Genomic DNA, 27,742 nt, shown 5'->3' with positions numbered 1-27,742 from the left:
GAGGCTGACTAGGGTCCTTTGACATGAATTACTTGCCGCATTGGGCACTGATTCCCACATTATCTTATGGCCTTTCAAAGGATAAATTTGTGTGAACTAACACGGTTTGATCTGTTCAGATTCTTTAGCTGAAAATTTAAATTGGCAAAAATGTTAGGGAACGAATTGTAGTTCCCCGAATTTACGAGCTGTTGTCGGCTTTCCGAAAATGTTAGCTGATCTTTTTTCGCACTTTTAACGACGTATTTTATACCCCTCGAAAACAAAACGATTGGTTTTTCAGCGTGTCTACAGTTTGAAGTGACCTGTCGCTAAAGAAAACGCTTGGTTTTCCCTACAAGTCAATCCGAATTTCTCAGGCGGTCAATGTCTTTCCGAACAGAGATTCCACCGAAGCGAATTGTTGGGTGTATCTAATACAATAGGAGCTAACAGGGGGCGCTTGTTATTGTTTCAGGGTTCGCTTATCGAAGCCAGGGCTCTTACGCAATAGAAGCGCTTATTAACGAAACGACACACGGCGCTAAATCGAATCATTCCGATATATCTCTTTACCATGGCAACGGGCATACATTTCTGTCATTTTGGTCCTTTTTACATCCCTTTACAAAAAACATTTTATCAACGAAATCTTCAATACAATGATAGAATAGCATCCTAATTCTAATAGACGTTTATCACACGGCGGCCATGTTGAGTCTCAGGAGAATTAAAAGCTTTGTTTTTGCACGGCAAGCCTCGCACTGAATTCGCGTCTGGCCGAGGCTTGCCGTGTAAAACAAAGCTCAACATGACCGCCGAGTGATAAGGGTTTATAGACCCTATGCAAAAATGGCTGACATTTTAATATCCTTTTGTTTGCATTTAAATTAGCCTCACTAGCCTCGTTATTGAGTTTAAAAATCATTAGAATATTTTACCTTGACGAGGCTAGTGAGGCTTATTTGAATGCAGACAAAAGAATATTAAAATGTCAGCCATTTTGCATAAGGTCTAGTATTCGTTGTCCTTTGGGGATCAACAATTCGCGTTAACAATGTCCTTTAGTTTTCCCTGTAAACTACTCATGAGCCCACAAAACAAGCTTTACGCTTTAAGCGCCCATTGTGAATTAATCATGGCCACTGTTCTTGTAGACGTTTTTCTCAAAATGGTCTCTCTTTTTTACATCTTTCAGAGATACATTAAACACTAACATTTAAGAACCTACTTTTTTTAAGGTCAGCCTAAGTAAGTCTTCATATTTTTATTGTAAGGTTCCTATATAACAGGTGTCTAATGATGAATTTCAGCCTGGAGGTTCTTTATCCACTTGTTCTTTTATGCGGGAATTTATTGTATGTCAAGGGAACAGATGCTCCAATTTCCCAATTATTCCATTAATTTTATTTGAAAAGCAACTCTAGGGTATTTTACCGTAACATTTTTGTGGAGTCCACCATCTTCCGATCCCTTCCAGCCGAGATAAGATACTGGCGAGAATGAGCATATCGTTACAAAACATAAAAAAAAATCACTACAGGTTCTTTGGGTGTTCCACTGTATACAAAGGTTGGCCATCATTGAGCAAACTCCGACATTAGCTGCCTTGCAAGCCAGTCTAGTCCTTCATGCAAGCCTTCACCAGAGTGTGCATCACAAGCAAATATGTTCCAACTCCTACCACAGCAGAGCTTGTGCAAGGCGAGTTGTTCAGTCAGTGCGTCTACACTGAGAGCGCTTGGCAGGTCCTGAAACATTAATCAAGCATAAGGCACCATCCACACATGTGCTTCTTCGCTCATTTTTGGTTAAAAAACGCACCCTTTTAATCAACATGAGCCTGATTCACACACCATCCGAAGGAGTGGCTGTGAATCGGCCATCCAAGAGTCATTATTTTGTTTCGATGTCCGCACTCACTGCAAACAATTAAAAAACGCTCTTTTCTAGTGATTTTAATTTTTCGCCGCAATGCCATAGAGAACTCAGAACTAATAAAACAAGTTTGCATTGAAACATCAGGAAAATTGACCTTTTTTCTTTAATGTTTATGGTTGCAAACAAAAGAGCCGTTCAGTTGTTTGTTCACTCGGTTTTTCGTTCGTTTCGTTCGTTCTTGGCTGTGAGCGCTCGGTGGACCGTTTGATCGTTAACTCGGTCACTCAGCTATCCGTTTGTTCATCCGATTGTTCATTTGCTCACTTCTTCCCTTTGTGAGTTCGTTTGCGTTTCTGGTTTGTTCAGTTGTTCTTCCGTTTGCCCGGTCCTCCTTGCAATTCATGATCATAAACATCTTAAAACCAATTAATTAATTAATTAATTAATTAAATGCTGTATTAATACATTACGAAGAAATTTATTCATGCTCCAATACTAACGGGCGCAATACTAGGGGAAACACTTCTTTCTCCTTTAAACTTCTCCACAAGAATCATTTACAGTTGACGTTATTCCCCTCAACTTCCGTCTTACTGAACTCAAAGCAATTTCGTGGAATAATTGTGAACTATCCTTAAACAAGACGCGTTTCATGTCTGTACCTGTTTGTTAGCATATATCAACAACAGAGCATCTTTCAATCTCTTCTCTGCCATAAGCTTTGCAAGTTCTTCGTGGGCCTCGGTAATCCGCTCTATGTTGGTGCTGTCAATCACAAAGATTACGGCTAGGGAAAAGAAATCAGGAATATCGATCAACAAGTATCATCTGTGTTTATTTAAGGCTGGTTCACACGTACGACATAAGCATAAGTATAAGCACAAACCAACGTGTAAACCAGAGCAACGCAAGCATAAGCGCAAGCATAAACGCAAGCACAACAAAAGGGAAACGTTTCTTTTTCTTGTGTTTGCGCTTATGTTTACGTCAGTGCCTCGCCCATTTAAACTGGGAAAACGCAAGCATAAGCACAAGAGAAAGAACAAGCAACAACATCTCCTCGTCGCTGAAAACCTCCTCGGCGTCCGCCATCTCGGATCTAAAATTTTGGTGCCAAAATGTTAATCACTGCGCCTGCGTATGCCACCTTGTGCTTTGCTTATCGCACGTGTAAATCAGCTTTCAGACACGTGATGTTAGAGTCCAGGGTTAGTTGTAACGGGACGCCATTGATACTGTAGGTGGCCACGGCTATTGAAGGGGCCGCTAGCCTCCTATGTAGACTCTTTTTGGCTCATCACGCATTCACTCCTCCCCCACAAACATGCGTCCATTTTCAGAAATTTCAGTTTTCAAAAGATTCCTGTCTGAGTGTGTCTGGAACTCTTTTCAAAAGTTTGACCGGTGAATTAGCCGCGAAGCAGCGATCGCAAGCCACAACGATTGATTGATTGATTGACTGACTGACTGATTGATTGACTGACTGACTGACTGACTGACTGACTGACTGACTGACTGACTGACTGACTGATTGATTGATTGATTGATTGATTGATTGATTGATTGATTGATTGATTGATTGATTGAACTGAAAGAAGAAAGAAAATCTCTGGAACCTTGGTAGGACACAAGACACAACATAACAATGTGAAATAGTTGCCTTTTTAAATGCAAATGCATCCGTGTGTACAGAGCCTCAGTAAAAGACCACAGTGATCCCTATTGCGTTCCTAAATGAAACCTAGAATACAAACCTTGTGTATTAAGATAGTAGTGTCTCCAGAGGGGACGCAGTTTCTGCAGTCCGCCCACATCCCAAAGAGTAAACTTCAAACTACGGTGTTCAACAGTCTCCACATTAAAACCTGACACGAAAGACAAAGGCATTTTTTAATAATAAGGAATTTACTTCCAGGAACCCAAACAATTTCCAGACACAAAATACGAGGATCTCAAATCCAAAACAGCAGACCATTGTTAGGGACCGTAAACAGAGACGACGACGACGACAAAACGAAAACAGGACTTAAAAATTACATTCACGTTTTCTAAATAAATTCGCAATGATGTCTACTCATTTAATTTGTTAACGTTATTCGGGGCTAACGTCGTAGGGGCGGCTTTAAAGTCCAGAAACAGAAAGGAAAATTAATCATTATACGTTCACGTTCTCCATAAAACTTTGAATGCGGTAAATCTTTTTGATGTCTCGTTGCCGTCGTCGTCGCTGCTTAAGGTCCCTACAGACAATTTTACTCCTACACTGTATACGTAACACCTCAATTGCTACAAACCTCCAAAATGCCAAAAACATGTTATACCTTGCTGGCACTCCTTGCCTTTTGTTCCAAAAACAAATACAATGTATTTCGTGTACATGTCTGGCATTTTGTGAGCTAAAACACATGTACCCACACTGAATATAAATAGGACTTTTCTGATAATTTTATTTTGCAGACAACTAGGATTTTATAATTTTCACGAAACTTTCAATGGCACATCTAAACGTTCCACAAGAAAGAGAAACTAGGATTTACTTGCGATGCAATTTAACTAAATTTACTCACGAGAGGTTAAATGTTGGATATTCCGATGCCAAAAAAGGTTTATACAGCTTTTAGTCACGTAAACGCAAGTTGCTGCAGGCTTTACAAGTCTGTAGGAGGCATTGCACACTCCAGGAATTTGTTTGCAAAAAGTAACCGAGCGCTGCTCCAGGGGACAGGAAGACGAGGGACCCTGGGGACGAGATTGGGGGTGGGGATGTTGCATTTGGGCGTAAATGTTTCTGTCACATGATTTTACAGTCAATACACGTCACGCGTGACTAGTATTTCTGAGAATGACATAAACATTCGAATTTCTCTTTGTAATGTCCGGTATTTAAATGGAAACTTAAACATTTCTCTGGAAATCTTTCCGAATAAGACGCATCACCTGAAAAAAGATTCAAAATCCTTGGGAAACAGTTGTTATTTTTGAAAATACTTAATGCTGTAATGTAAAGAAAAATTAATAGCTTTTTTACCGTCTATAAACTAGGGAAATTTCTACAGGAATTCTGAAATCTTGTTGGCGATGTTCAAAACTGACATGTAAATTTCAAAACTCCGTTCAAATTTCAAAAATATCGGTCACGCGTGACGTGGATTGACTGTAAAAGGAATAACGTAAATGAGGTTTCACAAGACTTTTGTCCGTGACTGCAGCTACATTAAAAGACACAAGAAATAGAAGAAATTAAAGGAAAGACGTGAACAAAACGATACCTGAAAAATAGCAAGGAAGACATAATTACCAATAGTAGTGATTGGTGATACAAACTCATCCTGCTTCATTTTAAACAAAATGGAAGTTTTGCCAGCGCCATCAAGTCCAAGTACCACAAGTCTCATCTCCATCTTTGGGCCGATATGCACTCTGTTGTCCTTAGTGAATGCTACAGGGATCGCAGCATCTGTGTCACACAGGCTGGCGATGTTGGTGAACTGTTCCTGTTGCTCTTGAACTGTTTCCAGAAGACTGTGAATGCTGTTTCTGGCTTCTATCACCTATAGTTTGCCATGGGTCAAAGTTAGTGTGACATTAATAATGATGATGATGATGATGGTGATGATGATGATGATGATGATGATGATGATGATGATGATGATGATGATGATGATGATGATGATGATGATAATGATGATGATGATGATGACGATGGTCTGGATTGCGATCACGCTAAATTTGGCAAAAATGCCAATGAGGTTTTAATTTGCAGAGATATATATAATATTATATGAATCAAGCTCAAAATTTTTTAAAAAACTTCAAGTTTTTACAAAGAACTGCCTCCACATCATAGGATCCAGAATAGAACTGTCATCAAGCTTTGGAGAAGCTTTGAAAACTCAAGAAAACCCCCTTCCTGCTGTCTTTTAGTCTGGAGTGCATAATTTCTTCAAAACCTCTAAAAAGTTACATGTATTAATATGCACATAGTGTACATTACCAGGACAGGTTTTTAAAAATTCCGCTGAAAACTATTACATTAAAACCATTACAAGACTAAGAAATGATCTGGGTTATTTTGAAGAAAAAAATACCACCAATTGATACAGAACAGAAAATGAAAAATACATGTCTGGCCTAAAAACGTTTTGGATAAAACAATGTGCATTTTGAGAAATGGGCCGCCAGGTAGGATCTTGTAGGACTTCTGCTATATACAGCTGTTTAGACAAAGGTTGTCAAAAAAAAATGTAAAAGTGTACGCGACAATGCCAAAAGGTAGGCAAGGAAATACCTAATAAATTTCAATTAAAACTCAGAATCCATAATGCCTCAACTGCATAGCAAAGACTTGAGATGGTGGGCTATATATGGATGCTGAGCTTTTATTGAAATGTATTGGGTGTTTCCCAGACCACCTTTCAGCATTGTCGTTTACGCTTTTCCACTTTTTTGTACAACCTTTGTCAAAACAGCTGTATACTGTAGTGTGCTGTGACAGCTTACCTCTGCATCACTTCTTTTCAGTGCTCTCTCGCACTCCACACACACAGAAGTAACTTGTGACAATAAAACAGCCATATCTTCTTGTTGTTGCCTTAGTGACAGTAGCTTTTCTCTCACATAATTATTGACCACAGCTAGCCCTGCCTCTTCCTGTCTGCTGACCGTCTCTCGCAGATCATCAAAATATGCGCACACTTTGTTTCTGGCATCTTCGGCAGAACCGGCAATGTGGTGTGCAATGAGAGCCCCACGTTCATCCTCCTGCATTACGACACCACCTACAATAAAGTTATTTGATTGGCAAATTGAAGAAAGGTTTTTGAAGTTGTTAAAATCATCATTTTATACCCTTTAGTTTTTGAAGCACTTATGTCCAGAAATGCACCTTACCCTGAATTTGAGTACTTTATTGCATTTCATGTTGAAAGAATGCACTCCTAATAATGATTGCAGTTGAGATTGCATGGGACAGTCAATCGATCAACGAATGGATCTTGAGACGTGTATCTGGCATCCCCCGCAGATTTTGCAGGGGTGGATGACATCATCACCAACTTGGCAAAAGAAAGAGAGCCCGGGATTGAGATTGTTGAAGGCACCCCTTAATTCTTTATTATTGATACAGTCAACCCTCGCCTTGCGGACACCTCGCTATTACGGACACCCTGATAATACGGACAACAGCTAAATCCCCAGCAAAAATAAATTACACACGTTTGACTGAAATAAATTCCCGCTATTACCGACTCTCGCTATTAAGGACACTAACTCACGGTGCCAAGGGTGTCCACAAAAAAGGGAGTTGACTGTAGTATCAGACCGACCTTTTTGTCATTTTCATGCAACTTCATGTTTAACTGAATTATTTGTGTTTTAGTAAGAATTTAGGGTAGGGGACAATCATACAGTTCATGCATCTCATTAGTGTGCTTTTCTGGACATGTCTCTTTTGAAGTAAGCTCTTCAGGTGAGATAATCACACTCACTATATTGAGAAGGTAGAGTTCCAGAAAATCTCCATATCTGCACCATGGCAGGTCAATAGAAGCTTCAAGAATATTGGGGAAAGGTTCTTAAAGAGCTGAAATTTGTATGATGGAAGGTGACTATTATTGGAAGGTGTATTAAAGCGTACTTGCGGGAAAGGCCTCCAATTGAATTTAACCCTAACATTCATTATTTGTACATAGGATATTTTCTGGAACAACAATTAATTTTAACAACAATGGGATATCCCCTAGAGTATTTCAGCTCTTGGATGAGATAAACTACATGTACATGTAGCAATCACCAGGCACTTGAGACACACACCTTCAATTGCTTCAATGACAGAAGCCAGTTTCCTAGCTGATCCATCAACTTCTCCTGTGAAAGCCCTGACATGCTGAATGGCATTTGTCACTGATGCGCGCATGTTCTCAGCTTCATTCTCCAGAAGAGTATGCTTGTGGCCCTGATGCTTGCCATACTCACGGCAAACAAAGCACATTAACGAGTTATCTCGACATCCTTCCTCGAGACAAGTGAACTCTATAACATGTGCAGAATGTTGCGCACACTTCGGCTTTTCTTTAGGTCTCTCAGAAACTGGAATTTGCCTATGTTTAGCAAGGGTTTTGGTTGAATGAGTCGTCACAGCACACTCATTACATAGGTTTGTCTGGCACACTGTGCAGAAAATGTTAGCAATGTGTTCTTCATTTTCATCGCATCGCACTGTATCGTCTCCGTTATCACTATCAGATATCGCAAGTGGTTCATGAAGCACTTGCAGTCGTTCAAGAAGTTCCAACAAGGCAAAGTTTTTCTTGAGTCCCCACACACCTGAATCACTCAACTCTGTTGACTGTCTATCAAATGGACAGTGGACAGTACGTCCCTGAACAGGGAGGCATGTGAGACAGTCATGGCACACTGTGTGTCCACACAATAACAACCTTGGAACTTTGTCACCTTGAAGTTTAAATACATCCTCACAGACTCGGCATTCTAGCACCTGTGGAACATAGATTGATATGCAGTCATATACATCAGTACAACAGTAAAGTGGGCATTTTTACAAATATATACGGGGGTTAGTTTCTAAAGAAACTGTGCCTCTGTGTTGGTGGGGAGTGGAAACAAATGTAAGTGTTTAAAGGTCGTCAGAATATCTTCGGATATTTTCGGCAACGTTCGGAAGTCTTCGGAAAATCGTCAGAAATCTTTGGAAGTGGCACACGGACGTTTTCGGCAATCCCAGTCATGACGAGACAAAAATCTCAAGCATTTGACTCAGACAACGTTGGCAGGTATATAGTTGTTCATTTCAACACAGCTGATTTCATATTAATTTTATAGCTGCTAGTCAACTGCAGTCCACGTCAACCTTGAATTTCAGAGAATGGCGAGGTATTCTGAAGCTACTCCAAATTTATTTTTGAAGCTATGCAAGAATTGCCCCTCAGATGTCAAAAAATTTAACTTAACTACAACATGGCACTGCGAAATATTGAAATTCACCTGTACCTTTTGCGAGCAGCTACAATATAAAGCCTACCGTAAATTAAAGACGAATTTAATATTTCATTAATTAAATTCATAAATGACAAAGAGAGAAACACATACATTTTGACGAGTCTTTGCTTTAGATACCACTGGTAAAGCACTTGCCATGTCATGCGGTGAAAAATGTTGTAAAATGTGATGATTTTTCACCACTGAACAATATTTCCTTTCACCGAAAGCAAGAGAAGCAAAAATTATGAATCTGTGATCCAAAATATATTGTACAGCGGAGGCAAATAGCGGTATAGGCGCGGGAGAGTAACGCATACTTTAACAAGCAAACCGCTGGTCTTTCAAATCAAAACAAAATGGATACCGGATTGCGAGAGAGGGAACATTTGTTGACTTTAAAAGGTGAACATTCATATAATTTCCCTTTGATTTCTCTTACATTTTTGCTTTTCCCTTCTTCAGTATCCCCAGTGATATTTTGTATCATTTTCTTGCGTTAAGACGAGGATAATTAGCTTTTATTAATACCATCCATTTGTCTCCTTATGACTGATCGGCTCACAGCTTCCTGCAGTCTTTCAATAGTTTAATACAAGGTTATAAATATTTTTCGAGTTATTAGAACCATTAGTCCATCCTACACCACTGTGCATGTAATAAATTATCAGTTATCAATCTCCCTCTCGATAGCTTCACACATCCATAGTGACTGATGGTAAATTGAGTTCTTTCGTTTTGTTGCAGTTATGAGGCTAACTAGACCATCCTTGTACACTAGTGTGCCAGTAACAAATGAATCTCAAGATTTACCAGGTATATACTTTGCATCCGTCTGCTTGTTGTATGCAGATTATAGCCCTGTTGAGCCTGGGCTTTATTGTTTATTCTTAAGCCTTTGGGAGGGGGTGTGGGGAGCTCAAAATGCTCCTCCGACGTAACTTCAAGGTCATTGAAGCTACGGCAGTGAGACTTGGAAGGTAGATAGACCATATAGTGTGCCCCAAACTGTTTCCTTTGAGGTCCATGTGATCCAATGACATCAAAATCATGTGGCAATCAATTCATTTGTTCTTCACATCCCCCCTTCTTGGATTTCTCAACATCTCCAAAGCCACAGCAAATCATCCAGATTGGCTTAAAATTTATCAAAACCAATAAACAAGAGCCAAAATTGTGTCCAAATGTTGAAATTACAAGAATAAACTTAAAATTTCTCATAAAAAGGTAAGCAAAAATGAGCTGTCAAAATTTTGTTGCCATGAAAAGATGAACTCACATGAACAAGGGATGTCACAGTGGTGAGAGCACTTGCCTCCCACAATTATTGTGACTTCGGTTTGATTCCCAGTTTTGATGCCATATGTGGGTTCTGTTTTTTGGTTCTCATCCCGGCGCTTTTTGTCCCAGTTTTTCCTCCCTCCATAAAAGCCAACACTCTCATAATTATTATAATATAATTCCAATTCTGTTTGTAAACAATTGATGGTCGGAAGGGCCACTCCATGGAAGCCACTAATCGCAGACATTTTCATTATTATTATTATTATTATTATTAGTAGTAGTAGTAGTAGTAGTAGTAGTAGTAGTAGTAGTAGTAGTAGTAGTAGTAGTAGTAGTAGTAGTAGTAGTAGTAGTAGTAGTAGTATTTTATAGAACTGTTTCCAGGTAAATTTTTGGAAAAGTCACCAAGTTTAGTGATATTAAAGGCTATAAAATAGTTAATCTTCAAGGTTAGTGCAGGCACATTGTGTCCCCACCCAGGCTGAATAAGGTCAAAAGACCTCTCAAGTCCTCTGTTTTGCCGGGACAGACTACTGGCTGTCAGGACAGTCTCCCAGTCAGGAACAAAAGTCTCCAGGCAAATACAGAACATGTGCATTGATGAAATTAAAAACTATTGAGTTTCTGCCTGTCACTTGTTTTGTAGTGTTGGATAAAGAAGGGGCCATTTTACACAAATATTTCAAATATAGCTTGCTGCACATACATGTACATGTAATGTGCTGGGCTTAAAATGACCTCAATGACCAATCCAAACATCAAAACCTTAGTTGTCTCCTGATTAATTGAAATATTTTTTGTTTTTTAGTATTGAAATGAAATAAAAAAAAAATGATGCAACAGCTAATTGACAATGGTAAATGGCTTTGATTTCTATAGGAGTTACGTTTGAAAATGCTCAAGTGTCAGACATTACATCTGTCAAGGGCCTCAGTACATTTGCTCTGGGAGAGTTGTTTGTCTTACCTCAGACATTTGGGTAAGTCAAGGCTTCAATGCTGTATTTCCTATATTATGCACCCACTGTTGATTAAGCACCCCCACCCCTTGAGCAATTGAACACCCCCTCTCCCCTTGGTGTTATTAAAACTAAGATAGTCAGGGACATGTGCCAATTCTACCAAATTATCCGGGAGTCTCCTAAATATGGACTAAATCCCCGGAGGGGGGGGGGAGGGGTACTTGGGTTCAGTTTTGCTGGGTATGTGCCGCTGGCCTCTCATAGCCCCTGCCCCATTACAGTCTATTTTGTGGCCAGTTATAGACCCCATCTTAGTCACTTTTGGGAAAATGTAATTTTCACGATCCCAACTAAGTCACTTTCTATTTATGCATCTACTTTGTTCTGGACCGGTGGTTTTGTGCTATTGTGTAACTAGTTTATTGAAGTTGTGGTTTCAAGAACGGAATGTAATGCGAGGTGATTGTTACATTTAATAAACAACAACTGTCTGACTTTTTTAGCCAAGACCATTTTGACTCCCTACATAATAGAATTTTCTTACCCCAAAAGTCCGAAAATGTGCGTCCCCATTCTGACTAGTAACTCTATTGAAAATGCAACCCCATTATAGTCAATCCAGTCGTGAAAATGCGACCCCATCAAGCGGCACATCCCCATTAGCCTCTTATAAGGAAGTGCGCCCCCCCCCCCCCCTCTGGAAATAAATCCCCCAGTCTCCCTTACAGCTCACCAACATCTTCCAGATAAAACAGCTTTGTTACTTTCTTTATAAACTTTATGTAAGATTTAAATCCCACATTTTCCCAAAACTCCACAAAATTTTATGGTTTCTGAGTGAATTGTTTGCACATCTCTCAACAAATCGAACAGATTGAACTTTAAACAAAATAATGTCAATCGTTGTTGGAAAGTTGGGGTCATTTTATTTTTGGATGGGGTGGTCAATTTGAGGGATTTGTTTCGAGGGGCAGTGGTCAATTTGGCTTATTTTGAGAGGTGAAGTGCATGGATTGATGATCAGGTAGGTGGGTCTTTGGTGGTAAATGGTGTGTAATAATCATAAATTGGTTATTATTTCAATGCAAGTTGTAAACAGGTTAATAAAGAGGGCCAGGGAGCTTGCCAGTGGGTAACTCTGTCCTATCAAAAAAACCAAGGAGGGTTGAATAACCCCTTGACCAAACTCCAAACTCAAGAATGAGGTAACTTTTTTTATTCATAATAAGACTAGTTCATCTGTTCTTTAATTCCTCAGAAACATATTCCTTGGTGAAGTTTTCTCAAGTTATGTCAGTGTTCACAATGACAGCAACCAGCCAGTTAAAGATATAGTCATCAAGGTCTGTCTATTTTACCTTCCATATTATAATCATTTCTTTGTGACTCAATATTCTCTTACTGTGTACATTATCCTACAAAAGTATCGAAAGCTGCTTAACCAACAGGTGCAAAGAAAGTTCATTCAAGTTAATCCTGTTTAAAACAGACAATTTTTATTTTTAATTAATAGTTGTTATTATGTGCAAATAATCAACTGATCAGTATTAGAACTCTAGGGCAGGGTGGGGATATCTGGGGGGGAGGGAGCTGGTTGGTTCATAGCTATTGTCTATAAGGGTACAGACAATAAGCCTGTGTTACCAAATAAAGTGTATATATGTGAAAATGATGTCAGATGAAAAACATGCAATTTCTCAAGCCTGGAAAATAAAGCCAATTCTGTTTGAACTTTATCCATGTTATTATTGAAAAAACAAGTCAATGGCAGTTTTCTGTGGTCAGTAGCTAATGACGCCACAAATGTTCAAAACCATTAACCTGCAGCTTGTGGTTCCACTTGAGTTTTGAACATTTTATGACGCCATTTTATGGTCTATAAGAGTATAGACCATACAAAAGTGCTGTCGATTGTTGCATGTAATTGGAAGATTTGTTTAACAGCAGAGTCAGGATCATTCTTGAATTCTGGCTGGGTAGTCAATATCTTGGTTATTATAAGTACTGACAGTGACAGTTTTGATGCTCTCATGCATTTGTGCGGGGAGTTCCTTTTAGACTGGAGGCCTAGATTTACAGTGTACTCATGATTTTTCAAACATTTCAGACTGATTTGCAGACATCATCCCAAAGACTAACCCTTTCAGGGACAGCTAACATGCCAGTTGCAAAACTGGATCCTGAGGAGAGCTTTGATCAGGTCATCCAACATGAAGTGAAAGAACTAGGAACGCACATGTAAGTTTGATCAAAAAGCCATTAACGTACCTTCCACTATTCCAAGACACTCAGTACAGGTCCAAGACAGTATTAATCAAAAGGCTTAAAAAGGGATTACAGGAGAAGAGATACCTATTGAACTAATGTTCTGGGAAAGTGGCCTGGACCATAGCTATTCCCCTCACCCCACCCCCACCCCCCCTGGTGACTTCTTGATTAGAATCAGGAGTGGGGAGCCCTGATGGGAGGTGTGGTGAAGATTAGATTATGATAACAACGCTTGGAAGATAACATAGTACAACCAAAAAAACAAATAAAGTGGTTTCTTTGAGTTCTGCAACAGGAAGTGAATGACAGCATTTGATGTGGTTATCACATCATGATTTCCACATAGCGACCTTCTTGAATTCAACATCTCCAAAATTGGCTAATAAATATGAGTGGTAGCTAAAACATAAATTTAAGTTACTATGAAAAAGGTAATTTTTATTCACTAAAAATGGGAATATTCAAATATTTGAAAACCTTCCTAGTCACAAGTTGGTTCCCACAGTGACATCAAATTCAGTAAACATTGACACACCATAGCAAATTATTGAACCCAGATAAATTTCTGAAAAAGTAACATTTAGTTTGCTCAAATATTAAAAGTAAGTCAAAGTCAGCATACTGTAGGCAGAATCCATATCGCCCCCTCCCCCCAATCACCCCATGGTCTAAATAGACTCTGACTGTGGTAGTGTCTACAGGTTCAGTGATAGAAATGACAAGGAATGGGAAGAGGGAGGAAGATTGTTATAAGACTGTTTATCCTCATTAAAATGAGATAGATTTAAATAACCAGAAATTTGAGGCCCTTTCCCAGTAGAGAGAAGTAAAGACACACCTCATAAACTGACACCAATATTTATTTTTTATTATTGTACTGGCAGCAGTCTTGGTCACAATAAATGCCATTGGAATAGTGATGTTTGTCAGATGTGTCTATGATTTATGAGGCTAAAATTTGGTCTCCTTTAAATTTGCAAAGGGTATATTTCATACCACTGTATTGGGACAAATGAAAATTCATTGTAGGTATTATTGTCACAGATTAAATCAGGTTCTGACTCATCTTTGTACTAAACATGGTTTTTACTATTAATTAATAATTTATATAATAATTAAAATTGTATTTCTCAGTCTTGTCTGTGCAGTGAGCTATGCAACCCTCACAGGCGAGAAGATGTACTTTAGGAAGTTCTTCAAATTTCAGGTGATTTGTGATTACTTTCGATTTATATAATTATCATCATCGTCATCATAACCTTTATTTAATATACATGAAGTCCTATCATTACTGACATCAAATGATCTTACTCAGAAATGACTGTGAAAAAAATTACTCTGAACAGTCAGACGAAATAATACTAACAATATAAGTGTAAACTATAACAAACTGCTCTCTTTTTGACTGCTACGTTACTAGTACATGTATAATATTAGATGTTGATAATGAATAATTTATACACCCTTGGAGACCCATGGGCAGTTAGTCAGGTAGCAGGGATTTTCGTGGGTGAAAGTTTACTGTAAGAACAGTACTTGCCCTGCTCGTACCCCTCTTACAGTAAACTTTTTCCCACGAAAATCCCTGCTACCGAACTAACTGCCCATGGGTCTCCGATGATGTAATTTACACTGAAACAAAATTATATTTGATCTGCGGGTGAAAGGTTAATTAGAAGAAAGACTCTCAGTTATTTACGCATGCCAACTTATTATAAGCAATGGACATTGTGAAATAATGAAAGCCGGAAAAGAATTCAGGGTTAAACGGGTTTCAAACCCATGACCTCTGTGATGCTGGTGCCATCAAGCCAACTGGGAGCTGATCATATTGTGAGTTTGTAAAATACCTGTGAATGATGAATTAATGAATATAAACATATGAAACATATACTTGAACTGCAGGTGAACTTTGATTAAATAGACGAAAGACCCTAAGCTTGCAGTTATTTACATTAATTTTTTGCGACTTGTAAGTACTTTTTACAATTTCAATTTGTTTGGCTTCCAGGTTCTTAAACCTCTTGATGTAAAAACAAAGTTTTACAATGCTGCAGTAAGTAATGCATGTGATTCTTATGCATACTGATCCTTCTTTATTTGTGGTCTATTTGAGAAATTCAAAGCTAAATTTCACCAATTTTAGGATAATAATTATTAAAATCACATTTCCAAACCTTCTTTACAGTAGTAATTTTGTTTGTTTTCTGATAAATTGTTAATGAGTGTTAGAAATTATATAAGTTTATGACTAGCTTCTTCTTTGGGTAGACCTCACGTCCTTCTACAAAGCTTAGTAGTCACAGCCCTTTTGTTTACTACTTTTCTTAACAGTCTCTTACAAATACTCCTGACCAGCACTAGGCTGAGTTTGTTCTAGCCCAAGTCAAAGCTTTCTCATACAATAACCACCTTGCTTGCTCACAGGATGATGAAGTCTTCCTTGAAGCGCAAGTACAGAACATAACATCAAGCCCCATGGTGATGGAGGCTGTGAAGTTAGAGCCATCAGCCATTTACACTGTTACAGACCTGAATAACATCCCTGCCAACCCCAAAAGGGATGTGAGTGGGTATGTAATCCCTATATTATTTATCATCATCATCATCATCATCATCATCATCATCATCATCATCATCATCATCATCATCACCACCATCATCATCATCATCATCATTATCATCATCATCATCATCATCATCATCATCATCATCATCATCATCATCATTTTTATTTATTTTCTAACAAGCCCCCTGATTGGATGTCACATGTCATAAAAAGTCTGTTTCCCTCCTCCAGCCCCTGTTTCCCCTTTTTCCCTTCTTGTGACAGTGCAGTGGTCATTAACGCTTCCGGCTTTCAATCAGACGGCTAGAATATCAGAGGGTCTAGCTTGGTCTCTTCATTGCTGTCTTGTCTCCTTAGACAAAAAACTCTTCTCCACATTGTCTCCCTTCACCACCCTGGCCCCAGTTGTTCAATGGGTGAATAACTTTATCCACTGGAGAGAGTTATCTGCTGTTTGAACAACCGGGGCCAGGGGTATAAATGAGTACTGGCAACATACTGCTGGGGGTAACCTTGTGATGGAATTTCATCATATTCAGGAGGGAATAGTGATACGAGTCCTTGTTGTTTCATCCTACAGAGCCCTGGCCACTTATGCTCGAGTGCCACACGTTACCTTAACTGTAAATATGGATCCATATTACTTTCTTTTTGCCTGAAGGCTGGATTTCAAAGGATTCAGTAATCACATGAAACTGCCTCAACATTAAAGTAGAGGCAAACTTCCTTGTAATTTAGTCTTTGCACAATAAGTAATCTAATATATTGCAGGGCTTAGCATACAAAATCTGCTAAGCAAGTTTGGAGAGTTTTTCTGACTTTTTGGCTAAAAGGTGATATGTGCCCTTTTTGCACAAATCCTTCAATTTTTGAAACATTAGTTCAAATTATTTTTGTTCGAGATTTGTGACTGGTAATAAGTCTCCTCTCCCCCTCCTCCCCGGTAATAAGTCTCGTCCCCCCCTCCACCTCCCCCTCTCTGTCTCTAATAACCGGCTGCCTCTTGAGGTCAACAATATTAAAAAGTAACTAGCGTTTTTATGGTAAATGGAATTTTTTAACACTTGATAGGGAGGAGGCCAACACAGAGAGCATATTTGGACAAGGATCATACATGAATCCAAATGACACCAGGCAGTATCTGTACAAACTGACACCAGTGTCACCTGTTTTCAAGAATGTCAAGGTATGAGTCCCGACTGAATTTACTCTAAATGAATTGAGCTCTTCGATGGGCTGAAAAGGGAAGTATCACGCAAATTTGCTGTCATTTCACTGAAAACCTAAAAATGTTTGTCTGTCAGCAGAAACAACGAAATAATTGTCAAGTTTGTTATAAATTATCATCCCAGTACAATAAAACTGTTGATTAGGGCCTTTGGCCACAGACAGAGCAGGTCGGTATTTATTGAAACTTGAAAAATTTAAGCCTAATGTTTTTCATGAGTTCTCGCATTTTTGTATCCAAAATGCGGCAGAACAGATCACGAGTTGTTCCTTTCAAGAATTGAGTTGATTTCTTTCCTCTCGTCATTCTAGAATTACTTGGCAGCTGAATGAAGGTCTTATTTTATCATTTTTAACAAAAGATACCAATAACCTTATGATACTTCCCCTTTAAGCCATAAGCATCTTTCTCCAGAAGTTTTATTAGAAGCGGAGACCTGGGCACCAGTACAGATGTACTCTAAACATGGAACGTGTCTTTGAAGAGGTTGAACTGACGTCAGTCCAAACAAAACGAATCGTTAAAAGATGTCCGTCTGTTCACCATTTAGATTAAGAACCCTTCTTGTTAACTCGAAGGAAACCTCCACTCTTAAAACAAATTAAAGTTTTTTTTAAAAATATCGTTGAAAATACAATCTAATTTTATATTTCGTTGGAAAACACGGAAATAAGATTTTTGTGTTGAACAAAGCAGGATTTGATTACCGCCTATTTTCCCTTTTGAATTTCCCGGGCACCGTCATTGTTTTATACAAAAGAACTTCTGCTTACTGACAATAGCGGTAACCGACGTCACAAATCCAAAATGGCGGCGCCCGGGAAATTTAAAAGCGAAAATAGGCGATAATCATATCTCATTTTTAGCACACTTGAATGTTATTTCTACTTTTTAAACTAAAATTTAGAATTTAGACGCAATTTTTAACAATTTAGAGTCAATTAGTTGTCGGAGTGGAGGTTCCTTTTAATGAAAACCCTGCTTCTTTCCTTCCTCTTTTGAGCTGAAAATGTGTCACCATTACGTAAATGACTGTATACTATACCCCTTAGCTTAGCTGCAATTTCTTTGTTTATCAGATTACAGCGGTGTATAATTTATAAACTTAAAAAGGTTACAAAAAGATGGGGTAATCAACTGTATCAAGTATCAGAAAAGAAGTCGAGATTTTACGCTTTGATGCAGGGACAAAAGGGTTGGGACAAATTCGCATTTGTGATCTTTCCCTACGCACGCGACAGAAACAGGGTACGCCCGAACATCTCCATTCCCCGACCCCCACCCCCTTTACAATGTTGAGCCCGTGTAAGAAAAATGCGAAGCGGTCTTGAATTTTTATTGGGGGAGGGTGTGGGGAATAAAATGTATTCTAAACAGATAACATGTCTTCTTTAGTTAGGTCACACTAAATTAGCAGTTAATAGCATACTTTGTCCCAAGCTCTTTTGCCCTTGATTTTAGTTCGGATGTTCTACCACTGAGCTATATGACACTCGTGAGAGCTATCACCATTAATAGGTTCACGTGACAAACATCCTGCACACTGCTAGGATTTGAATGTCGAACGTGTGGCATACGTGAAAGAAATGTCATGTTAAAAGTTGCATTCGTACTCAATCTCGTATTCGCAATCAAATTTAAAGCTCCCTTTTATCACCAAACTAGGTCACAAATGTTGTTGGAAAATTGGACATTATATGGAGAACAGCGTTCGGGGAAAGAGGAAGACTTCAAACCAGTCAACTCCAAAGAGTGGTAAGCTATTCTGTACCACATGCATGTCCTTTACAATGTGTTATCTTCCCTTGCCTTCTTGTGGAGCACACACGGTTGTCAAGTTATCGCAGGCCAGTGCATTGGACTCAGACATAAAGACCCAGTCCAAAAGCAGTCTCCTCCCAGAAAATGGCAGCCCCTGCAAGTAATGGTATAATCTAAGGCTTACGCTATGACTACACTATACTGGATAGTTCTCACTTGTGCCGGCACCAAAAACATATCGGATAGGTTTTTCTTTTACACACAAAACACCGATTTCAGATCGATTTCTGCGCCGGAGCGATGCTGCACTGCTTCTAGACTGCAAGCAGTCCCTTTCTGGATAGTCGAGAGGTTGCGCGAAATAGCCGAGCGCGAAAAAACTGGAGCAAACGAGCGGAGGGGGGCTTGGGGAGAGGCGTGAAAAAGGGGAAAGGAAAAGAAAGGGACTGCGCTCTTAGCTGTAACAGATGCGTTCAGGGTAACTCCGCCCACAATTCGTTAAACCCATTAAAAATCCAATTAACTGAATAACAACTCCGCATTGTTATTCAATCACCAGAATATAGGAGCGAAGAGGAAGAATCGCCGAGCTTGGGCATTGATCCAAGCATCTCTGAAAAGCCAAAATCGCTAGAAGTTGTGGTGCATTTGAATTTTTCTTCGAGGCCCAGAGTAAAAGAAATCGACCACACAAACGCCCGAAGTGTAATTAAGAACGTGGTACAGGACAATTGGAAAGCTGTTGTTAATATCATATGTAAGCATCCTGCGGTGAAATCTGCCGACAAAGCTTGTTCCGCGAATGCGAAAATTACATTTTACTAGTTGGCACCAATGTCTTTTAATAATTTTGTGATCTTGTCGAAAGCAACTGCTTTTAAACCAAAGTCATTTGACTGCAACTGCTCTTCGATAACACTGCGAAGCGGAACAACAACCACGATCGAAGCCGTGATGGCAAAGTTTTTCGCTATTACAAAGCTTTGATATGTAATGGATTTCCCGAAACCAGTGGGAAGAACGGCTATTACATCTTTTCCCGACAAGAGCGCTTCTACTGCTAGCTTCTGTCCCTCTTTGAGAACTAAGCCGCCGACTTGATCGCTTAAATTTACCAAGACATCGCTGCTACTCTCTTTCACGACTGAAACCATTTTCCTAGTGATCTGAAGTGTTGACATCAAACGTGTGAAGAAGTTAATTACACATCAAACTTGTTTGACAGCAGCTATTGTTTGTAGACCAATCGGAATTTTCCGTTGCTGGAGCGACGGAAAATTCGAACGCGTTTGTTACAGTTAGCAGCGCAGTCTTTTCCTTCTCTCCCCCAGTCTCTTCTCGTTTATTTCTCCTCGCTCCAGTCTCGCTGCGCTGTGAGCGCACCATCTCGACTGACCAGAAAGGGACTGCTTACAGTCTACACTGCTTCGGTCTTGAAAGTGAATCGTCACATATCGGATAGGTTTTCGTGACACTTTCTTGAGTAGTGTGAACAGAGAATCGAACCGAAACGGAAGTCAACAACGAGGAGTGAGGATTGGATTCTAATGGAAAGATGGCGGCGGTTTTGGGCCACTTCTGTTCACACCAGGCCGGAGTATTTTTCACATTGGCACAAAATACTATCCAACATAGTGTAGACATGGCCTAATGGTTCGTTAATATGGAACTCACACATATTATGTGTGAGTTCCATATTAACGAACCATTAGGCTATGTCTACACTATGTTGGATATTAAGAAAGCAGTGACCTTCTGGTTGCAACGTTCCCCCAAAAGCAATGATCTCAAGTGTGACTTAGTACATGTGTATAGTAAGAGAGTAAAGAACTACACAAGCGTTCTTGAATAGGAGCAACTACAGAGTACAGGGCCACTGTTTACCGTATACCAAACAAGCCAGCTCGTTTGGTATTTGGTCAAAATGCGGCCCTGTATTCTGTAGTTTAGTCCTTGAATGTCAGGTGCGTTTATTTTACCAGCCTCCTGCAGTGTTAGACATCAAAATGAGTGTCATCCAAATCCCTGATGCAGTTTTAGTGGAGAAGAGGTTCCCGCTGAAAATAAGACTCAGAAATACATGGTAAGGACTGTAGGCAGAAGTATCCAAGGCTTTCAGGACTCGGGAGCAAACAGGAGGTTAAAAGGATGACCCTTTGAAAGTCCGGCTTGCCATACTTTTTTGTTTTGTTGCTTAGATTTTCAACGTTTTAATGCGACTCAAAATTGGTCATTGTGATGCAGAATTTGATAATATAAATACCGTAAAGTTCTCATGTAGTAATTGTTAGCTTCCGAAAGCAGCGACCTCTTCGAAAGCGACGATTACATAGATGGTCGTTGATAACCAAAAGGGATCTTAAGCATAACTTGTGTTTGTCTGCAAAGGAACTGTTCCGATAATGACTGAATTCTTGGTATTTGTCATGGAAAAAGCACCTCATTGATACCTTGTAGAATAATTTGTGCAGGTGTTTTTGCCTTTGGCATTAGATAGATTGTAGATAGATAGGCTCATTTCACGTTTTACCTTTGGCTAATTAACAAATCGACGGCAGTTTTCTATGGTCTATTTAACAAATCGACGGCAGTTTTCTATGGTCTATTTAACAAATCGACGGCAGTTTTCTATGGTCTATACTCTTATAGACCATAAAATGACGTCAAAAAATGTTCAAAACTCAAGTGGAACCACGAGCCGCAGGCGAGTGGTTTCACTGCCAAGTTTTGGACATTTTATGGCGTCATTTTATGGTCTATAAGAGTATAGACCATAGAAAACTGCCGTCGATTTGTTTTTTAAAATAACATGGAAAACGTACGAGCGGAATTGGCTATTTTTTTCGTTGAGAAAGCGCGCGCGTTACATCTGACGTCATTTTTATTGTCTATACTCTTATAGACAATAGCTACGAGCCAATCAGCGCGCGGGAATTTGGACAGTTATTGTAAAAAAGGGTATAGACCATAGAAAACTGCCGTCGATTTGTTTTTTACAATAACATGGAAAACGTACGAGCGGAATTGACTATTTTTTTCGTTGAGAAAGCGCGCGCGTTACATCTGACGTCATTTTTATTGTCTGTACTCTTATAGACAATAGCTACGAGCCAATCAGCGCGCGAGAATTTGGACAGTTATTGTAAAATTAACAAATCGACGGCAGTTTTCTATGGTCTATACTTTTATAGACCATAAAATGACGTCAAAAAATGTTCAAAACTCAAGTGGAACCACGAGCCGCAGGCGAGTGGTTTCACTGCCAAGTTTTGGACATTTTATGGCGTCATTTTATGGTCTATAAGAGTATAGACCATAGAAAACTGCCTTCGATTTGTTTTTTACAATAACATGAAAAATGTACGAGCGGAATTGGCTATTTTTTCCGTTGAGAAAGCGCGCGCGTTACATCTGACGTCATTTTTATTGTCTGTACTCTTATAGACAATAGCTACGAGCCAATCAGCGCGCGGGATTTGGACAGTTATTGTAAAAATTGAATTCAAAAATGTTAACGAGTAATACTCTCGGTTTCTTTCGAAATGCAACGTAAACTGGAGTACAGTGTACCTTCCACTGATCGTGTGTTTTAGCCGCAGTAGTGATCAACATCGACTTTCTCATTTCAATGTCACTACTGGATCAACCATAGAGGTTATGAGAATAATGGCAATGGTCACCAAACCCTGATTTTCCAACAAGTTCTCCCAACAAGTACTAGAAATGTATGGAGAGAGCAGTGACGAGAATATACCTATTGATTTTGGTGTTACTGACTGAGCTATCCTGTTTTTTTTGTTAGCGATAGAAAGATGGACCTTAAACTGTTTATGACCAAAAGTAAAGATGGCGGTCTTATGTGGTGTGGTACATCTGGCAAGGTAAAGTTTGTACTTTTTGAAATATTTACAATAGTCGTCAAAAAAATAAGCGAAAGAAGTTTTACGCTACGTTTCGATGACTGCATGTCAACATTTTAAAGTAAAAATAAAATAAAATTGACAACTTGATATATACCGTGCAAGGCGATAAAACGTAAATTATGCATGTAAAGGTGACAAATTTAAATAAATAGTTTTGCGTGTATGTATTTACGTTTTATCGCCTTGCACGGTTTATATTAAGTTGTCGATTTTATTTTATTTTCATTTAAAAATGATGACATGGAGCCATCGAAACGTAGTGTAAAACTTCTTACGCTTATTTTTATCATTAGATGTTTAACTAAATCTAATCTTAGTCGTCAAAAAGCCTTAGAAAAACCTTGTTAGAGACAAAGGTATTTTTACGCGGTTTACGAACGTGTGGGCGAAGGAGATTTTGGCAGTGGCTATTGGAATCCAAATAGAAACTTGTAGGTTATCACTCACTTTTCAGAGGTAATTTAATTGCGATAATTCTAAAAAGATCTAAAATACATAACAATGCATGGCATTTCTTTCCAGTTGAAGCTTAATTATCTCTGAAAACTGTGTGGTTACCCCTAAATTTTCTTTTGGGATTTCATTACATTAAGTTTTACTATGATCTGCTTTTGCCGTATAGTTTTTAGCACGCAATAATAACCTTGTTTTTAAGGAAATATTAATAGTGATTCTACTGAGACGAAAGGTTAAACCAAAATATAGTGCAACCGATTTTTAGTGCGTTACAACAGCGAAAATTGAAAACGTCGGCCCGACGTTTTCAAATTTGAACCCATTTTTATTTTGCTCATCTGCCGGCGAAAATATCCGTGGATAGTTTTCTTTGCATTCTGATAGTCTTTTAATGGAATTTTGGTCATTATATCTTGGCTGCTATCAACCGAAAAGCGTCTTTTTTGATTTTCAATGTGTTACTAAAAATAGCGTGATACTGTCCCTTTAAGAAGCGCGAGTTTTTCGGAGCATTCGAAGATGCGCAGAACATATGCGTAGTAGCAAAAGGGGGGCGCTGTCCTTACAGATGGTCACACTGTACGCTTTCTTACACGAATCTTCAAGTTCAGCCCTCGGAATAAGTTTAGACAAGTAATTTCAATGGTGTCTTGTTTTTGCAGAGCCTTGGTCCTTTACCTCCTGGAAATGTGGTGGAATTACAACTAAACCTTCTTCCGCTTGCTGCTGGATTGCAAGTAAGTCTTCTATTTACTACTTCTATTTCAAGCTTTTCACTTGAGGGCGGTAAAACTAAAACCGACGTAATTTCACTGACCAGTCACAATAGACGTAAACAGCGCAACGAACCAATCAGAATTTGAAGCAAATACATGCAACCGGCGCCAAGCGCGGGAACTCTGACGCGTGCGAGTAAGGCACGATTGGTTTTCGTTTGGCTCCCCATTGGTTGACAAAATGGCGCGAACTTTGCCAACCAATCATAGAACGCAGTACAGTGGAACCCCGCCTAACGGCCACCTCGTTATCACGGCCAATTGTTTTTTGGCCCGGCAAAAGGGCCATATAGTTTCTTATAAAAAAAAAAAACCTCGTTAATACGGTCACCCGTTAATACGGCCAACGGCCACATTTTGAAATCCCAAACCGTGCAATCCTTTATAATTTCACCCCGTTAATACGGCCACTCACGCTAAATTTAAAAAAATCAAAACGCCTGTGACACGTCAATTTTACTGACCTCTGTCATTTACTCTAATCAAACAACCGATTTCCTTTACAAAGTCAGCAACACTCCTCCCTGTTTTCATTACAAGCATGACAAAGGAAATACAGTAAATCTTGACGCTAACATCCGCTTTTAATAGGCAAATTACGAAGCGATTAAGTCAATGTGCTTCGCAACAAAGACGATTGATACTACTAAGGTCAAGTATTTTGTACAATTCCGTACAGTACATCTAACGGGTTGTTCAGGAAGTGCGAATGCGATTTACTTTGTCATTACCGCCCTTAAGTCATGAAATTTGACCCTTTCCCGGTAATACGGCCACCCCGTTAATACGGCCAATTTTAACGCGGTTTATTGTAAAACCAAACCAAAGCGAAGACGAAATTACTTTGGACACTCAAATGAAAACCGCTCTGCTGACATATCATAGCATTCCTTATTATCTCTCTCTCAGTACGCGCAGTGTGATTGGTCAATTTTGCGGGCCGTATTTCACTGTATGGCCCGCTAAACTTCAACTAGTTTCCTTTCCTGCGCACCCGATTAACCTCAGAGGTATAATAAATATCTTACTAACCTCGTTTTCTGGGTCCGTACTGTAAGTTACGGATCCTCGTTTTTTCCCGTTGATTTATGGCGCCCTTTTTGGGCCATAAATCAACGGGGAAAACGAGGATCCGTAATTTACAGTACGGACCTCGAACTCGGTTACTAAGAGGTATGCATAGAAGTCCCCCTAAACAAGCCCCTGAAAATCTCTCGAAAATCTCCCCCCCCCCCCCCCCCCCACTCCCCACGAATTTAAGCCTATTGACTGCTGGGGTTAACTCTATTGAGCTACTACCTTAGTGTATCAAACTATTTTTATTTTTAAACTCAAAATTCCCTCAAACGTTGCCCTTGGTTTTGAATGACCTGTGTGTTGCAGAGTTAATAGTTTTCTTGTCTTGTTTATTTTCAGAGTGTTGGCGGCTTGCAAATTGTAGACACGCTCTCTTCTCGTACGTACGAGCTCGACAACCTGTCACAAGTGTTTGTTTATTCATCTGAACTTTCACCATTTCTCCAACAACATGAGAGATGACCGGCCATTTTATAGGTTATTACAGAAAGAAGAATTCCGTCATCAAAAAGGCTTCCGAGAACAACATGCAGTGGACCAGTAGCGAAAATCTTGACCGAGGTGAAACGAAAAAAAATAAATAAATAAGAAAAGATCAGTTCTTAGGTTTTTACTTTGTGAGCTCAACGACGAAATACGACTAAAAAAGTTTCAAGTGTTTTTTTAAAGTGGAGTATGTGGAGACTGGTTGTGGCTTTGTTTTGCGTTTAAATGGGTGGCATCAAAAAATCCGATTCACCTAATGAACGGGAACTTTTTTAGTAAATCTTAAATAACTTAGTAAACTTACAGACTCACAAAAAACGTCTCAGCTTTGAGCTCTCAAAATAAAAACCTTATCATTAGCGAACTTTTCTTGTTCTATGTTTGACTGCGGTTAAGGCGAGTCATACAGAAAAAAACTCGCAATAAACCAAGTCAACTCTGCCGAGTTTAGACGATAGAGACAAAAAGGCGTTATCTGATCTGCAGGGAAAGACCGGTTCGCTGAATATAGTTAAGGGACGGTGCCTTCGAATACTGAGATATTTTTGCACTCCTTATTACTATACAGGAAAAGAAGATCTTTGCAAGGGCTATTGGAATCATAGACTGCGAACAGTCTCTCTTTTGCCCCAGAATTCGCGGTGAAGAACGAAAAAGACTGAGCCAGCACGATATTCGGGAGGCGAGTCGCGCGGGAAGGCGCTCGCCTTCCGGCGCCCGCGCTACTCGCAGCTTTGCCGCTCGCGCGCGCGATTCGGGTTCTTCCACGCGGATTCCCGAGCAAGAGAGACTGCTCATGCTCGCAGTCTATTGGAATCAGATAAGAAAATTGGGGGTAACGATGCATTTTTCAGAGATCATTAAACAACACTAATTCTAAAAGGCTTTAAAAATGTATGGATTTTTTTTTTCGAGTCTCTGAAAAATGCCTAGTTACCGTCAATTTTCTTTTCTTTCTTTTTTTTTTTTTTTTTTGATCCCAGTATCTGCTTTTCCCTCAGTCATAAACCGCGCAAAAATACCTTTGTATTTAGTAGACCATCCCGAGATGCGCGGAAAGAGAGGTGCAAAAGGAGGCAGGATCAAACAAGAAATAAAACAATTTCCCATACCAGTCTTCAAGCCTGATTTTAATTTTGAGTGTTCCTTTTCGTAGTGGCGTGTATAACTGCAATCATCTCCCATTCATCAATTCTTTCATCCGCAGTTCAAACTTTGTCTTCTTTTGTTATCAAACGTGCGCGGTTTCTACGGTTCGCAAACAACCTATCAAGTTACAGTTGTTTGCTTAGTAACCTGGCCTTTGATTGGAAGCGAGGCTGGGAATGACCTTGTTTTGATACAAACCTCACTTCTTTTCACATGTAAATGCACACTGGTAAGCATGAGAACAGCATGATCTACATATGAAAAGCAGTGAGGTTTGTATCAAAACAAGGTCACCCCCAGCCTTGCTTCTAATCCAAGGCCAGGTCACTTAACACACGACTCTAAAATGGCCTATTGAAGACGCGACCGAAGTATGTCGTAATCTCGTGCCCAGAAACCAACCTCGTTACCAGGAGGAAGAGAGAGGACCCTGGGAACAAGGTTGCCCAGACACTTGCAGTGAGATCTGGGTACGAGATTAAGGATGTCGTCTACTCTGTTGTTTTGAATTTGAACTTTCTAAAAGGAACTGTGTTAGTCTAATACATTTATTTATGTATTTATTTATTTATTTATTTATTGTGTTGTCTCTGAGAAGAGAGACGTCCGAAATTTCAAGGGGAAAAAATAAATAAAAAGTTCGAAATTTTCAAAATTACTTTTTCTTCATTTTTTTTTTTTTTTTTTGGCAGCGGGGGTAGGATCTGAAATTTATCATCCTAAACATCTCCGTCGTTAACGTATACTGACTCAGAACAGGAGCCCATTACCCTGCTCAGAACTCGTACCCAGTTACTAGCTATTTTTTTTTTTTTTTTTTGTGGGCGAGAAAAGATTTGATAGATGGTTAGATGAAGATTCAAGCGCGTGGGGTGTTATGGGAAGGGACGACACCTTACGCACCTCACTTGATTCTCGAATCCAATCTTCGTTTTCTCCCCCAAAAAT

The 27,742-nt window shown here is 39.4% G+C and overlaps 2 protein-coding genes across 3 annotated transcripts; one reads left to right on the top strand and one right to left on the bottom strand.

Annotated features, from left to right (window-relative positions):
• Window positions 1-524: 524 nt before the first annotated feature.
• On the bottom strand, window positions 525-9,126 carry LOC146458802 (E3 ubiquitin-protein ligase TRIM23-like). 2 transcript variants are annotated; one of them, XR_014858121.1, is made up of 8 exons: window positions 8,968-9,126; window positions 7,672-8,356; window positions 6,361-6,638; window positions 5,159-5,411; window positions 3,615-3,725; window positions 2,523-2,647; window positions 1,498-1,730; window positions 525-1,452 (listed from the first exon to the last, which is right to left on the bottom strand). XR_014858121.1 is itself a non-coding variant. In XM_085090268.1 (7 exons), the coding sequence occupies exons 1-7, from the start codon at window positions 9,013-9,015 to the stop codon at window positions 1,560-1,562; spliced, it is 1,671 nt and encodes a 556-aa protein (XP_084946394.1). In that variant the 5' UTR covers window positions 9,016-9,126; the 3' UTR covers window positions 525-1,559. The 2 variants fall into 2 exon arrangements, 1 of the variants encoding a protein (XP_084946394.1); XM_085090268.1 differs by having other exon boundaries at window positions 525-1,730.
• Window positions 9,127-9,177: 51 nt separating this feature from the next.
• LOC146458801 (trafficking protein particle complex subunit 13-like) lies at window positions 9,178-26,767 on the top strand. The gene is made up of 14 exons (XM_085090277.1): window positions 9,178-9,261; window positions 9,604-9,672; window positions 11,020-11,119; window positions 12,360-12,444; window positions 13,209-13,339; window positions 14,504-14,576; window positions 15,381-15,425; window positions 15,797-15,942; window positions 17,010-17,124; window positions 18,832-18,921; window positions 20,910-21,010; window positions 22,730-22,808; window positions 23,969-24,043; window positions 25,499-26,767. The coding sequence occupies exons 1-14, from the start codon at window positions 9,216-9,218 to the stop codon at window positions 25,619-25,621; spliced, it is 1,278 nt and encodes a 425-aa protein (XP_084946403.1). The 5' UTR covers window positions 9,178-9,215; the 3' UTR covers window positions 25,622-26,767.
• The last annotated feature ends 975 nt before the right edge of the window (window positions 26,768-27,742 follow it).

This window comes from Pavona decussata, unplaced genomic scaffold (assembly GCF_977016875.1).
Source record: "Pavona decussata unplaced genomic scaffold, jaPavDecu1.1 SCAFFOLD_228, whole genome shotgun sequence".
Taxonomy (NCBI): Eukaryota; Metazoa; Cnidaria; class Anthozoa; order Scleractinia; family Agariciidae; genus Pavona; species Pavona decussata.
The sequence above is the reverse complement of the archived record's forward strand: the minus strand, read 5'-3'. Positions and strand labels throughout refer to the sequence as shown.